General features: G+C 41.6%; 1 protein-coding gene across 1 annotated transcript in view; it reads left to right on the top strand.

The window, feature by feature from the left end:
• The window catches only part of TBX19 (T-box transcription factor 19), a 24,991-nt gene extending 8,409 nt beyond the window's left edge, over positions 1-16,582 (top strand). Inside the window, exons 2-9 of the mRNA XM_057413028.1 lie at positions 2,807-3,033; positions 8,612-8,876; positions 10,427-10,561; positions 11,335-11,396; positions 12,888-12,925; positions 13,606-13,794; positions 14,650-14,782; positions 15,557-16,582. Of these exons, the coding sequence (XP_057269011.1) occupies positions 2,807-3,033; positions 8,612-8,876; positions 10,427-10,561; positions 11,335-11,396; positions 12,888-12,925; positions 13,606-13,794; positions 14,650-14,782; positions 15,557-15,791 (1,284 nt within the window). The 3' untranslated portion in view covers positions 15,792-16,582. The remainder of the gene's footprint in view (positions 1-2,806; positions 3,034-8,611; positions 8,877-10,426; positions 10,562-11,334; positions 11,397-12,887; positions 12,926-13,605; positions 13,795-14,649; positions 14,783-15,556) is intronic.

The following is a 16,582-nucleotide window of genomic DNA, read 5'->3' as shown; positions in this document are numbered from 1 at the left end:
AAATGCCTTCATGCTTCTCCCTTAGGGCCACCAGCTGTAAAAAATTCAGTCTTATCGATGAAACACTCATTTCCAAGCCCATTACTGGAATGGGTCTATTGTCCATTCCTTCCACATATACTTTCTGCTCCACAGCTCTGTCCCAAGAGTGCTTTGGGCAAGCAATACATTCAGGGCAGGACCTCCCTTTCTCTTGCTTTGTGGCTGTCTCCGTTTCCAATCAATTTTTGCTGAACATATTCTTTGCCTCAATTCACTAGTGGCTGTTGTTAAGACAGTGTTTCACTACCTCATTTTGAAACCCTTCCAGCATCGTGAGCTGTTGTTGCTTTTGTGCACACTTTTGATTTCCTTTAAGCTCTAAGCCTCTTGAGGAAAGCAGATTGGATTTGGTTTTCACAGGCTCTAATCTGGTATCACTGCCCTTGAAGCCTTGTGGGAGAGATGAGCAGTCAGTACGTCTGAAAACCAAGCTGCTTCCCTTTTTGTTTGTCTATAGAAAGAACTGTGTATAACCAGTGACATACTGCTTCTTTTATGAACTACTGTCTCTTTACTTGCCTTGGCTTTGCATCACCTGATTTCTGAGCAATTAATTATAAAAAAAGCTGTGTGGAAATAGGGCTTCAACTTAAAAATCCCTAAACAGCACAGATGTATTTTACAGCTGTGTGAAAACCTGAAGTCGAACTGAAATATCCAGTACCTCAACTAGCTCTGATTTCTGTTTATTTACATTTATAATTTAATGAAACTAAAACCTGTCTTACATCATCTCCTATGCATTTGCTATGGCATTTTATCACATGCAGGGAAAGATTACAGTAGTAGCTTCTTTCTCCTCTGAGCATTTGGAAAGGAGAGCCTAAACATAAACCTATTGCATGTTACACACAAATACTACCTGAGATGCAGTTATTTTTCCAAATGCAATATGACACACTTCCAAGCGTGCTTTCTAAATATCCTATAGATTTTAAAGTACATTCTTCAGTTGTTCAGCAGTGAAAGTGGGCTGGATATTAACTAGAAGTTGCTGACACCTTTTGGTGTAACTCACAAGGTGAGTTAACTGATAGAGTAATCTAGGTAATTTTGTTATGATTTGGCAATTTTAAGAGGTATATAAAGCCTGAAAAGAAGAGAGGTAAGATGTGTTAAAGTGTGAAGTTTGAAAGTAGCATGGTTGGGATTACCTAGATGTAAAAATACCTCGGACCTGTCTGGCTTGCACCTTCCAATGGTGCTGAGGTTGCTGGCAATTGAGGGCTTTCTCCTAAAGCCCTGTTCTGCAGAACACCACACTGCTGCACACCTGCAGCTGGGCAGTTCTGAGGACTTTCAGGTCCTATTCCTACTCTGTGTAGGACTAGTTGCCAATTAAGGTGCTATACAACACAAGTAAGATCAACAAACTCTGGCTCTTTCTGCTCAGGTACATGGTACCTGTCAGGTTTTTAATTGTAAGATCTGTTGAGCTTGATTTAACTTAAATCCCGTTTTATGAAATTTGCCTGACTCTTTCTTGTCTATATAAATCCTATCAGTGACCCATCAAGTCATTTCATCTTTTAGAAAGAACCAGAAGCACAGGAATTCAACAGGGGCCATTGAATTAAACAAATGCAAAGTTCTCAATGAGTGGCCGGAACATGTATTTCTCTAAAACCAACTTTCAACATTATGTTTTCATAATCAAGTCCCTGACTGTGTCATGTCAGACAGAAATTTCAGAGACATAATCAGAACTAGATGTTTCAGGAGAAATCAGGCACTAAAACTCCTTGTTATGTATCAAAGTCCGCTATTTATGGGTCAGTGGTATCCACGTGGCCTCCCTGTAACCCTTTAGCACGGAACTGACCCCAGTTCCTCGTATCCTTGGCTGAGTGCCGAAATTGTTATGCTTCTCAGCAAAATGGTGGCTTCTTTGTGCAGGGTATGTGCAGTTGGATTAGCCTTGTCAGAGAAGATCTCAGCCTGAGGACTGGAAAGAGTGTCTGTTTTAGGGATGATAAGAGAGTTTTTGTACAAGATGGGCATGGAGCAGGTCAGCAATGCCAGGCTTCAGGCAGTTAGGCTCACATCCAGCCCCAGGACCATGGGGTTTGTCCCTCGAAATGCAGCCAGAGGGGAGTTCAGCTGCTTGTAAGGTGCAGCAGGGGTTTTGTGAATGACAGTGGGACCAATGGATGGACTCAGTAGGCATCAACAGCGGAGTGTGGGGATGCTACCTTCTCCTTGTGCATTGAAACCTCAGTGTAAAAGGTTCTCTTGCTATTATGATTTGATTTAGGAACATAAAGGAATGAGGTTAATATGTTTATTCAACTTGCTTGGTGAAAATATTTTAAGACTACCTTCTCTGTGTAACTATCTTGACTGTTATCAGCTCCTTTGGTCAGGGTCCCCATCAGCGTGAATGTAATTTCCATGCATTGTTTCAGTCTGGAAATGAAACAATTTTCATTAATGGGAACCTGGTTCTCAAGCAGAACAATTAGACCCACTTCAGGTTGAAAAAAGATAAAAGCATGCTAATTTGGATGAAGGACTCTTCTTTCAAGGCAGCCAATTGAGTCATCAGCTTGCCACCCACCTGACTGTCTGACAGGTAATTAGGAGATAGTCCTCTTTTTGTGTGGTGTGTGCATAAACCTCCACACTCTGGTGTCACTGCCCATTGGAACTTCCAGAGGAAAGAGCTAGTCAGTGGCAAAAGAGTGAGGAGAGCACGTTTGTCAGACGGTGCCCAACAAACTGGCATGTTTTTTTGATTCAGCTCGTTATTTTTGTCTTTTCACAGCTACCTGAAGTTTCTGGCAGTACAGTCGTCATGGCAGACCTGGGCTGCAAAAAACCCAGTGACTGCACCGTCTCCAGACTGCTCAGCGTAGTGGAGAGTGAACTCCGGGCTGGGAGAGACAAAGGTGACCCCACTGAGAAACAGCTCCAGGTTGTCTTAGAGGATGCGACGCTCTGGCAGAGATTCAGAGAAGTCACTAATGAGATGATCGTGACCAAGAACGGCAGGTGAGTGATCTGCTCAGCGCTGTGGGCTAAGTCTAGATGGCAACCAGGGGGGTTAACTGCTATAGTAGTAAACTGTGTGTGTAGGTCTGAAAGAACTGCAGGGAACATGTAACAACCTTGCAGTCCCCTAAAACTAGCATATGGTCAGAATAGGGTGACCCTGCTCTTTTTTGGTCACTGCTAAACCATTCCCACCATCCTTTATTCCTGCTTATGAAACACGCTGGAGAAATACGTTGACTGGCTTAAGGTTGCACAAAAAGGGGACTTTTGCAAGGGAATTGATGGTACCTCTCAAACCCTTCTGAATGAATTCTTGTACTAATAATCAGCATTTATTTGCAAGTCCTTAACTGTAGACATCAAATTACTATACAGAAGCAAATCGGTGGTGTTATCCTCAGCTGCAGTTCCTGTCTCTGGCTGTGGGTATTAACAGCTTGTACAAGCAGTCTGTACTAGAATGGGGTACAATAAGCCTGTGCCCTATGTGCCATCCAGATTGCATGGTCCCACAATGGTATCACTCTGTAGATGTTTCTGGTGCTCTCAGAAACAAATGTGGAATACTGATTAACACACACAGTTTTAGAAATGCAAAACATTGTGTTGTAAATGGATCACATATCTTACTAATTGGGGAACAGGAAAGGCATAGGAAAACTTGACAAGGATACTAATTCTGAATGAGACACTGGGTTTTAGGAGGCTCTTCACAGAAGTTCTGCTCTGAACTGGGCTGACAGCAGAGTCCACCCCATAACAGACAGACAGCTACTACAGTAAGGTTCTCCAGTACTTTTGGGACTAAGGTTTTTATTTAATGTACCCTGCCACTCCTCTGCCACCACCTGCAGCCTCTCCAACATGTACACATTTCTTTTGCAAGACCTCTCAGGAGATCCATGTAGGGATCATGCAGGTGTTGCAGACTTTGATTTAGCAGAATTTGTGGGCGATATTACTGTTGACTGTAGCTGGACAATGGACAGGGATGAAACCTGTTGAAAGGCAAAATTCAGCTTGTTGGCTCAGCAAGGTTATTCTGTTGAGAAAACAACTGCCTTCCCAAAATGTCAGCTCTTGGTGTAACACTGCCTATTGCCATTCTGATTCCTCCTAACAACATACAGGGACAGAAATCTTCTGCTAAGATTCTCTTTATACCAAGAAGGTGCTTTTTGCATCATTTAAATTGTTTTAAAAACTGCTGTTAGGCTACAGCAAACTTCTGAGTGGACTTTCACTTACCATGTGGTAGCTTAAACTGACTCCTGAGCAGTGCAAGTGATCAAAAATGAGGTAAGATACGTTTGCCTCAAATTCATGAAATTGGTACAAAGCATCACACCTTACCAACAGAGGCTTTTAAGTTTCTTTCCTCTCAGCTAGTGTAAATCATGACTGCACAGTGATACTAGTTATCTCTAAAATGTCTAGGTGAGTACATAGATAAAATACTTTTATGATGATAAGGGAATCTTTTGTTATTTAAATGTGCCTGGTTACATTTTATTTCATTTGTAAACTCCCTTATTTTTCTTTGTTCTTATTTGTAAACTCCTCATCAGCTTGATCCTATTTTTCCTAAAGCCAGTGACAGCTCTAGTGATGTCAGTGGGGACAAGAATAGATTCTTTATGATCAAACTACAGTCATCTCAAAATAAAAAATTATAAAAGTATGTCACACTGTCATCTGCATAAATCCTTTTAACAAAGTCACTCTAGCATCAGGGACTATGAAAAAGGATCTCTTGCATTTCTGAAAGTATCTTCCGTAACAAACGCATGAGCTCATTAAAAAAAGGAATGCCGAGAGTGGCCTGCAGCAAAGCTCTCTGAGCAACTCCATGCAGTTCAAAAGGAGACGAACTTGAGACAGTTTCTATGGAGTGCGAGTTTTTTCAGGTTCAAGATACTTCAGTGATTGTCTCCAGAGGGATTCTCAATAGAAAAAATATTGACCTAATTCTGCTGCTGCTTAAATCAATAGGACTTACTCAGTGATTCTTCCTGAATGGCATATGAATACTTTTGAAAACTGTGTGCTTCAATTAACAGGAACAGCCAGTCTGAAGTTCTGTGTGTGAAAACTAAGACAGTTTGTGCAGACACATTGTTGGCAAAATTCAGAAATTAAACTGAAACCTGATACAGGAGCATAGGAGAGCATGAAAGGCTGATTGATTAGTGATCCTCGAGGGTCAAATTCTAGCATACACAATTCTCTCTGCTGTGACAGTCATCTCTAATTGGTACTGAGGGTCCCAAAATGTCATAATTAGATGAACCAACTTCCGTGTTAACACATAAATATGTCTCCATATCAAACTTCATTATAATAACCACCTGCCATAGCAATATGCTTAGGTACACAGGGAAGAGAGATATATTCTGAACAGGATATACTTCAGTGCAATTAAACAGCATGCTATGCCACAAAATACATCCCAGTAGCTGCAGCTGATGTTGTGGGAATCAGTCTCCTATTTTGCTCGGATTTACTATATTCAGATGGTGCTTCGATATAAACTGCTCTGTGTTTATACCGTATCAGCTATGCAGCATGCTGAGGCTTTGCCCAGAGGCAGGAAGGTGCCACTGTTCCCCTCTGCACATCTTGAATATGGATCAATGCAGGCAAATGTGAGTGGGGGAGTGAAACCCTTTCCAGGCTTAAATGCTAAGGCAGCTTTACTAGTACTACACATTCAAGTTTGATATCAAACACCTTCCCACTCAAGTTCTGTACTGTGGAGTAATTGTAGCAGATCTGCTCTAAATAAACTGAAGAGGCTGAAGTGCTCAACTATTTCAGTAATGGAGGTCACATGTGAACCTACCTGGTCATTGAAACAAACATTCTGACTGAAGCAAATAAGGAGAAATCATCATTTGCCATGCTAAAAGACAGACAAATGTAGTTTTTCATAGTAAAGCCACTTAGCACAAGCGAGGTGGTAAGTTTTTCATCATTAGAATCTGTACAGTCAAGACATGCTGGTCCGGGTGAGGCAGAGGTTAACTGCATGTGAAGCAGGTTAATGCACCAAAGTGCTATAATCTCTGTGACACGGGAGGTTAGAGTTGATAATGACAATATTCTCTTTTGGCATTAGTCTAGAGCCTTCCGGGGATACATTCAAGCCTCACAAGCAGAAAGGCAAGGAAGTCTGCATTGCCGGCAAAGGAATTAACAGTCTGTATGTAACACAAATAGTTCTGAGAAACCTAGTGATACTAGATTTTCACATGGATGTATTTTCCCCTCCACTTCAATTTCAGCTAAATATTGAGGACTGATTGTACGGGGCCTAGGCCTTGCAGGAAGCAATGCATCCACACTTTTAATCACATCCCTGTTTGACAGCTGGTGCATCCTGGCCAGAAAGACGCCTTAAAAATAGCATATAAATCCCTGGCTAAGCTTCTATTTAGTGAGAAAGATCATAGTTCAATATATCTTCCTCAGTGCTGCATAGGCCCTACATCATCAAGGATTTGTAATTCGAGTAAAAATCTCAAATTTCTCAAATCCTGTCTCCTGTCAGCAGAAGGTGATGAATGTATACAGCAAGAACTATATAAAGGTATCCAGAAAAGTAGGTGGTGAGTGGGATGTTACTGTTAGCAGTCTGCAGTTGGGTGTCACGGGAGAGTATGGCTACAGGGGCAGAGGCTTGTGTCCTTTTGGAGCCTGGAGTTCCTTTGCTGTCTATTTTGGGTACCTTGTGCTGCTACCTACACAAGCCTAAAGAGCCACCTTACCTTAGCCCCATGGCCATGGACCACAGGCAGTTGCTGTGGTTGCTTGGTGTATCCAGTTTCTCTGTACCCACCAAGAAAAGGAGTTTGAAGATTCCCTGGCTTATGCATAAAAATGTGGTGTGGCAAAATGGCGGTTGCCAGGAGAGGTCAGTACAGAGGTGTCTGGGACAGAGAGGCCTCTTCTTGTGGAAGAATGTAGGAGGTTATACATAACAGCTGTAATAATCTTCCACTGGAAAGACGCATATTTGTTGACAAGTTAAGAAATTTAGTGAACAGGATACCTTTGTTGGAAGACTCCTCTATTCTGCTGATCACAATTTTCTCCCCAGTTCCTGAAACTGTTGGAGCCCTACTAACTATTGCTGCAGAATTTCAGGCACTGAGATGCTAATTCAGAGCTGTGTGATATGGATCACAAGTACCGGGACAGGCAGAAAACTGCTGAAAATCTAGCTGTGAACTGCACAAATCTCCTTTACAAAAGAGAAAATAATAATTAAAAGGAGATTGAGAAAAGGTGACACTGGACCTTTAAGAGCAAAAGGCTCATTTTTGCAAAACTAAACAAAGGCAGGACTTCTTGTGCATTTTTTAAATGCTCGAGAGGGTAGGAAGACTTGATGATAGATATTTATTGCTTAGTGAAGGACAACATTGCATTTAAGGTGGAACTAAAAGTAGAACCACCTGATCAAGCTGATGAGGTCAGGGAACATGGAAGGATTGGATCAATTTACTGGAAAAACTGCCAGGTGCGCAAGGTCTAATGGCAAGGATTTTAACTTCTCAAACTGAAGATTTGTTTAATGGTGGTAAGACAGTATGAGAATGCTTGCACTTAGGACAGGCAGAAAACACATTTCAGCTAACTGCAGACTTCTAAGTATATCACCAGAATAAGAACTGAGGATGTATTTTGAAGGAAAGAGTAATGAAGTATGTGGAAAACAATGAAAATGAGATAAAAAGGCATTCTACTAAATTTCAGTCATGCCAGACTAACCTGTCACAATCCTGATAAAGTAAAGAAGTATTTTTAGACAAGGAAAATGTAGCAGACTTATTAGGGTATTTATGATAGCACTACCTGGAAATCATTACTCAAGTGGGGGATCTGGGGGATTAACATAAGAACCATAGGAAGTGACAGAGGGAAGGGACTGACTTTACTCACAAAATGACAGAATATGACGATCCCTTCAAGGGAAGGGAGAAAAACCTTTTGTATAGAATTGCATGGTCAATAAATTTATCTGAAGAATACCTAGTTGGGATTATGGCCTGACTGCTGGAGACTGCAGGCTGATCTCGGAGGATATAGCCATAGTCAGACCAAGTGGGACTCAGACACTTGCCAGAGCATGGGAGTGTGTGCTGAGGGAGTCTAAGCACCAAAGAAGTGCACTTTATAATAGAATTCTACAGTTAATGCAGTGCATCTGTGGTTCAGCTCCACCTTGTCAGCCATTTTCATCTCTTGCCCTGTTCATGCTTCTTTTCCCACACCTAAGGATGTATTTAGCATGTCCAGATCCCATGGACTCTGCTGATGCTATACACAGTTCATTCTGTTCATAACTCTTGGCATGATCAAGACCTTAGTGTCCTGCTTTAGCGAGAATATGTTTTTTTCCTAAATTATTGAAATAAAACGAAGGATTAATCTTAAAGAGACTTCTTCAACTAGACAGAGGGAGGATGTTTTTCACAATGACCTGATCTGTGAGAATCTGGTCACATATATATTAAGGAGAGTGCTTCAAAACCAGTTCCAGTGGTGTCCCCCTTTTTTGTTTCATGGCCAGGCGGATGTTCCCTGTTTTGAAGATCAGCGTGTCCGGCTTAGACCCAAATGCCATGTATTCCTTCCTGCTGGACTTTGCCCCCACTGATGGCCACCGCTGGAAGTACGTAAATGGAGAATGGGTGCCAGCTGGGAAGCCAGAGCCACCAAACCACAGCTGCGTCTACATCCACCCAGACTCTCCCAACTTTGGGGCCCATTGGATGAAAGCTGCTATTTCCTTCAGCAAAGTCAAACTTACCAACAAGCTCAATGGGAGTGGGCAGGTATGGCCTGATGTTTCCCCATACACCTCTTGGCTTCAATTGCAAGCACCTACCAATCAAGAAATATCAAGGGTGCATTTATGTAATTATAGAGGCCCTTACAGGCCTCTTCACCCACAGATGCCAATTATTCTCTGGAGGCCAAATGTAAACAGGAATAAACAGGCCTTAATTGGCGCTTTCAGATTTTAATGGACTTCTTGATGTTAAGAGAGACAGAGTGCTGTGGTTTACTTAATCATCGGGGGGCTTTTCAGAGTTGGTCTTGTGTGCTGGGGATTTTTACATAGGACTTCAGAGAAAAGGGGAAAAAATGGTCACGGGTATTAGGTTTTTGTTGTGTTCCCCCATGTTGTTTGGTATAAGTGGAATGTTGGCAGGAGTCAGATAGCAGAATAAAAGGCTGCTCCTAAATGAAATAATTACTATGTCTGCTTTTGCATCATGATAATTATCAATATTCTATTGAATCAGGGTTGGTCTTTGGAAAGAAACCACATGTACCAGAAATAAGTGACTTTCTCTTTGAACCCCTTAAAAATGCAAACAGGAAAATTAATTTTGTTTCATATTTTATTTTTTGATGATGCATCTAAAGGTAAAATGTTGCACAAGACCTTTTGTTTGCTTGTTTGCTTTGTACAAAGCTCCTACATTGGATGATACTTGTCATCCTAGAATCAGTTTCTTTCATGTAAATAGTATATGTTCTCTATCTGTTATTTCCATTACGTTTTGAGGTACTTCCATAAGCTTAGTACCCTAATTAGGTAGGAAATTATCTCTTATTTACAGACTGGAGAACACAAACATGACCTGACTTTTCCCAAGTCACACATGGAATCAGCACACAAAATTTATTGTGGAGCATAGGAGAGGATCTGAATTTGCAAATTCTTGTCCTGTATCCAGGACCTTTAGAAAAGTCAAAGGTCTCACAGAAGTATGCATGGGAGTAAAAAAGCTACAGAAAGCCAACTTGAAGGGTCAAAGAGACCCTGGGGAAAAAACAGGGGAATGTGATATGTCCATACAGTGAAGTAGAAAGCAGGGGAGGAAAAGCCATATGAGAAAAGCCCAAGCAAAAGTCACTAAATAAAAAAACAGGATAGAGACGACTACCAAGACTTGTTTAGATACACTTCATCTTGCTCAGAAAGATGACTAGGTGACTGTCTCAGCTCCCTCCTGTCCTGATTTTTGTGATGGTGATTCTGAGTCTTTCAGGCAGCAGAAGCAGGACAGGGATTGCCCTTTAACTGTTTCAACAGCCTCTAGTGCAGTGGAAGCCCAATGTTTTGAAGACCACAGCTGCCAGCACAAATATTCACTAATGCTGCCAGATCAAAAGCTTTAAATCCAATTCCAGTGAAGTCTCATTCTGTTCAGCCCTGTGGTTCATGAGAAGAGAAGGCAGCACCTGCACTTCTGCTCCCAGTAATCACTGACTTTAGCAGTGACATCTGGTCTATTACAGAGCTAGAGCAAAGGAGCAGCTGTGGGATACCAAAGTGGCACTGGGGTCTGTCTCGCTGTTTTGTTTTCTGCAGATAATGTTGAACTCCCTGCATAAATATGAGCCTCAGGTACACATAGTTCGAGTAGGAGGCCCCCACCGGATGGTGATGAACTGTTCCTTCCCTGAGACACAGTTCATAGCTGTGACGGCCTACCAAAATGAAGAGGTAGGTGGATGCCACACTGTGCTCTTGGTTACCATTGATGAGATGTATTAAATCTTATTGACTACGAGATCAGCATGCCTTCTCTTGTTTCCCCACTGGCCTCATGAGGTGTAATGGTCCATCCAGTCTAATACTCTGTCTTCTCTCTGGAGTAGAACATTGTCTAATCTAGTGTCTGGCTGCAGTACTAAGCCAGGTCTAGCTTAATATCCTGCCACAGCTATTCCAGACTGGTCCATCTGTCCTAGCATCCCAATCCCATACTGGAAAAAAGAAATATAGTCAAGTCCAGTATCTTTCTCCAGCAATGACTGACAGTTATAATGACAGCCCTATTAACTTCCCACTCCTTATAATATATACAACTGCAGAACAGCACAACATTCCATGGGAAAATTTATTCTTAACCCCCAAACTGTAATTGGGAGATGCTTTGGACTGCTGCAACTGCTAACTGACGTGCCACATCCCTTAGCTACTGTTGCTGCAGATTTGATTCATACTTGGTAGGAGTTCAGTGTTTAAACTCCCTTGAAAGGGTCCACCCTCCCACAGAATTTGCCAGACTAGAACATGTCACTAGGCCGCCTCAGTTGATGTTCTGCCTGTGGCACTGATCAGTACAAAGCACTCTGCAATGAGCAAAGCTCTCTCCTAACCAGCCGTGGAAAACATGCGGGTTTTGTTAGGCAGCTCCACTTATATTACTCTGGAACATGTTTTGTCAAGTTTCTGTTCCTTCACTAACATGCCTTGTTTTCTGTAAACTCAAGATAACAGCTCTCAAAATCAAGTATAATCCCTTTGCCAAAGCCTTCCTGGATGCAAAAGAAAGGTGAGTACAGATTTTTTTGCTTCTGTAGCATTTTACTGCTGATGTCCTAAAAAACTGTGGCATCACAATAGATACATTATATACATTAGATACACAAAAGATACATTATATAACTTAATCTTGTTTCTGCTGCCTTAAATCTAGAGTCATTCCACTGATATTAGTGGAGAGACTCTATATATAATTATTACAATAGGGTCTGAAGTGAGTGAATATCCTCTTGGGGATCTTAGGGCTTAGCACTGTCTACACAGGAAGTCTGAGAGGAGATGGTGTGAACTACCCCAGTAATGTTATATACCATGTGAGTTCACTACATTGTACTTGCACTCCAGTGAATCCCAAAATTTAATAGCTTGGGGAGAACAATAGTTAAATGCAGGTGTCTTAAAACAAAACTTAAGTGCAGTTGCACTGTGACTGTAATTTAACTACACTGCTACTATTAAATCTGTGCAATAATGTATGATGTGCTTATTTAAAGTAACCTGTAGGTGCTAGCTAGATAAGATACTAGAGATGCTTCCACTGGAAACAAATCCTAGTTTGTTTTTCAAAGTTTTACTTTCCTCTTCCCTGCTACTGCAGAGGGACATCCAAATTATGCATTCCAATCTATAATTGCTAATAAATTTTGTCTGGACCTGCCTATGTCTTCTGACACATAGAATCACAGAATAGTTAGGGTTGGAAAGGCCCTTAAGATCATCAAGTTCCAACCCCCCTGCCATGGGCAGGAACACCTCGTGCTAGGCCATGTCTCAAAAGGCTCTGTCCAAGCTGGCCTTGAACACTGCCAGGGATGGAGCACTTAACACTTCTCTGGGCAACCTGTTCCAGTGCCTCAGCACCCTCACAGTAAAGAACTTCTTCCTTACATCTAATCTGAATCTCCCCTGCTTAAGTTTAAACCCATTACCCCTTGTCCTATTGTTGCAGTCCCTCCTGAAGAGTCTCTCTCCAGCATCCTTGTAGGCCCCCTTCAGACATGAAGTGTCCTACGTACCTGCAAGAGAGTCTGTATTTCTTTCCGTTCCTCTCACCACTTAAAAACCTGCTGTGTCTCAGCATCGGGGTTTCCAGCCATGGGGGGGGACTGCTGACTTGGGCTTGCCTGGCTGAGCAGGTGGCACACAGCCCTGCTTTGGTCTGGGCAGGAGGCCAGGCCAGGCTGAGGCTGTTCATGCAATCAGGAACCATGCCCACAGGTAGATTTAGAATTCTGGGTTCAACCCTTGATCTTGGCATAAAATTAGCAACATTTTAATGTATGCTATGAAACATAAGTTCCTGCTTCCCTTATGGCAGACTGCAGAAAAATCTACTGCTGTGTATCAAGTGGTTAAAGAAGATGGACTTCACTCCTTTTAAAATTACTTTTATTTTTTCTTTGTTTTTTTTTTTTTTTTTTTTTAGTGAATAGCTCTGTTTTTAACTTTCTTTTATCATTTCTCAATGAGAAGTTTTACTACTAAGTATTTTGCTTTTCAGAAACCATCCCAAGGATGCTCCAGAAACAGTCTCTGAAGGTCAACATATGACATATTCTCACTGGGAGATTTTATTCATGTCAGCTAGAAGATTTGTGTGATATGATAGGTGCTGGGAACCTGGGACTTACTTAACTGGATCACACCAGTCATTCACTGGGTCCTGAATTATGTTCATAGAGAGGAATCCTTTAAAAAAGTAAAGAAGATTGAAGAAACCTCACAGTAGGAAATATTGCAACAGTTTCTGCAGAGGAATCATTCTGCTTATGATCTACTTTTCAGTATTAAAAGTATTAGAATCAAGATGCTGTATGACATTTTTAAGGCTTTCTCCTCCATTTGTTTCGTATTTGTAACTGTGAATATTTTTGTCACCCATAAAATTACTTTCCATGGGTGAACAGGTAAAAAAATGGGGGAAGCAGAGCTGGTGTTTGTTTTAATAGTCAGTTTTTCTTTCATTTGTTCTTTGATGTTTGTGACATTTCCTGTTAGTTGTTTTCAGGTCTTGTTTTTTAGGGTTAGTGTTTTGGGGGTTTTGGGGGGGTTGGTGGTTTGGGGCCTTTTTTAATTGCCAGTTGTTCCATAAAGCAGTATTCTGGACTCTGCTTGGTGTTTCTGAGGCATAGGTGATTCTGCAAGAAGGCTGGTTACTTTCTTTATCGTATTGCAGTGTTTAAATACAATAAATTTTTCTTCTCTCTCTCCCCTCAAAGTGGGTGGCTGGGTGATTTCCAACCCAGATACAACGTGTGCATCAGGAAGCTCTAATTATCAGTACACTGGACCTTTGCCTCTGGCAGCTTCACACACTCCCCATGGCTACGAGCGATATTCAGCACTGCGAGGGCACCGGCCTGCTCCGTACCCACCTTCCTACATGCAGAGAAATCATTCCCCTACAGGTACAACTTTAATGCTGCTTAGCTTGCAAGGAACAGATGCTCTGCCTGTCTGACCCTTGCCTTAGGTTAGGATAAGCATTAAAACAAGCAAGAGCTGAGGCTAGGAAAGAGCGTAAGTGTGTAACAATCTGCACTGAATTTGCATGCACAAAGTATGGTTAAGACAGCAAAAAGTAGGTACAAAGAGCTGGGTGCACTGAAACTGTTAATTATAAATGAGGGTGAATGAACTTGCTTAAAGTACAACTCCTAATTATACAAAAAGAGCATTGCAAGCTTTCTTTCAATGTCATGCCGTGAAAACATTTGTGCTCTTGAGTCAAAGCAGCCCTTAGGAACACGGTAGGAGCTGACTTGAGATGAGGGCATCTTGGTACTACCAAAATCTCTTTTGAGTTTATTTCACTCTCTAGATCTGAATGCAGAGTTCCAGAAATTGATTCCACTCTAATCAGATGAAATTGGCCAGAAGCAAGAGTAAGGATAAAGGGATCTGTTTGCTAATTATAATTTAGCAAGGCATTGTGTTTAATGGAAATATTTAAGCTCAAGTTATAAGGAAGTATCAAAACATTGTCACTCATATGGCAAATATCATTAACGAGAAGACTATTAGACTTGCAAAAAGGCATATCCTATGTCTATCATGCTGTATCTTCTCATATATCACACCTGGAATTATAATGGCACCTTGCTACTCTCTTAATAAAACCATGAATTTTATCTTTTTACTTATGGAACCTCATTATCAGATCGATTCCTCAGGCCTACTCATGTTGTGTTCCATTAAGACAATGTCTCTGCAAAAGTCGCTGAGGATTTATTTGTTACTTTTTCATTTTTCCCCTCCCAAAGTCAATTTGTTGGAGAGCTCCACCAATAATCTCCAGGTATTCTCAGGACATGACAGCTGGACTTTGCCATCCTCTCCACACACTAATTTGCTCTCAGCGCCACACACAAAGGGAGCTGCCAGCCCTGGACCCAGGTAAGGCTACAGAACAAATACTGTGATTAGGAGCAGTGAGGCTTGTAGGACTGCCCTGGTGATTCACACTTTGTTTCAAGCTTTAACTGGTATCCAGGATGTGAAACATGTCCTAAGTGCCCAATTCAACGTTCCTGGACAAATCTGTCCAACAAGCTAATTGTCTCCTGTTCTGAAATCAATGGGAACTTCGTTCTTCCTCAGCACTGCTGAAAACCAGGATCTTGGAAGAGCCATAGAGAACTCTGGTGTCTACAGTCTGCGAGCATTTTAAAGCCAAATTATTTTTCATTATATATTTCTCACTGTTCTCCTGCATGAAATGAGGATCCTAATCCCATACAGGGATGTAACAGTCTAATTCATGTTCTATTGTAAAGGTATTGTTAATAGGGTAGCAAACACTTCTAGGAATGGATGGAATTTAGACACAGAGAGTCAATTAATTATCAAGTATTTCCCCTTCTTTTCCCAAAATAAATGCACGCATTTCTTCTCTAATTTAGGTGCCAGGAAAACCAGCTGCAATTCTTTAAAATTTGTAAGCATTCGCAAAAAAGATCTTTAAATCTTGAAACCTCACATGTGTTTGTGTATTTCTCTCCATGCCTTCCCCAAGGTCACCAGGTCTGATGATTGCTGATCTAGTTCAGTAACTTGATGCCGATAGCTGCCTTTTAGCAGATAATGCACTTGACTTTACTGTGGTAAATCTCTTGCAGGTGGAAAATGCTTTGAAATAGGTAATTCAATTTGTACTGCTTTTTTTCCCAGCCACTACCCTTGCCTGTGGACGGTGAGCAACAGTGCTGTAAACATTGCCAACCCAGGAAGTGAGGTGAACAGCAGGCCTTCAAGCATGTTTCTGAGGGGTAATGTCCCCTTACCCACTGCATCATCAGTCCAAATCCCTCTGCAGGGAGTGGTATCCAGCAGCGTGGAAATGCAAGGGGAAACTGCTATAGCCAGGTTGTCTGACTCTGCATGGACATCCTCACACTCCTTTTAATGGACTGGCAGCTCATGAGGGAACCTCAGCCAAACCAGACTGATGCAAATGGCAAGCAACCCCTTAGAGCTGCAGCTCCGAGTAGGGATATGTATGCAGAAAACTGACTTCATCAAACATCACATTCCATAATGTACCTCTTGTGTGCCAGCGAAGCCAAAATGCATAACGCAAAGACAGGACATGTTATGGGAACCAGTTTATTACTGTAACCTTTATGCGTCATTCAGAAAGAATCTTTATAGTCAGTTTAGCTTCTGTATCACATAAAAAATGGTCAGACATGGGACTGAGTGAAGCAGATATGGCAGCTGGACGTTCGCTTGTCATTTTAAAAGTCCCTTCTGTAACTAACGGCTGAGTACTGGGGAAATTGTGAGCAAATGGTAATTGGAAGGGACAGCACTGCTTTAAAGACTTTCTGAATCTGTCACATGGAGGTTTTCACAATACCTGAAACTAAACCCTTCAGGGGATGAAATTAGTCTGACATCCTCATGCCACCTGCATACAGTATTCTCTATCTCCTTCCCTCCTCCAGCTTCTGTTTGCTATTTGTGTGCTATAGGGATAATCTATATACCCAAGCTGAGAAAATGGCTGCATTGTAGCAGCAGGATGAAGGGCATCTAGTTTGGTATTTATAGTCTGATGTAATGGTCTTTGAAATGAAAAGTTCCAATGTTTTCTATATGTGCTATTTTTGAAAGGGTGGAAGGGAAAGAATTATAGAAAAAAGATTCAGCTTGCATTTCCACCTTGCTTCAGGTATAGAGTACAAATAAAATACA

This window comes from Pezoporus wallicus, unplaced genomic scaffold (genome assembly GCF_028554395.1).
Source record: "Pezoporus wallicus isolate ANWC-B61680 ecotype Strahan unplaced genomic scaffold, APGP_CSIRO_Pwel_v1 contig_6484, whole genome shotgun sequence".
NCBI lineage: Eukaryota > Metazoa > Chordata > Aves > Psittaciformes > Psittacidae > Pezoporus > Pezoporus wallicus.
This window is presented reverse-complemented; position numbering and strand designations above follow the sequence as displayed.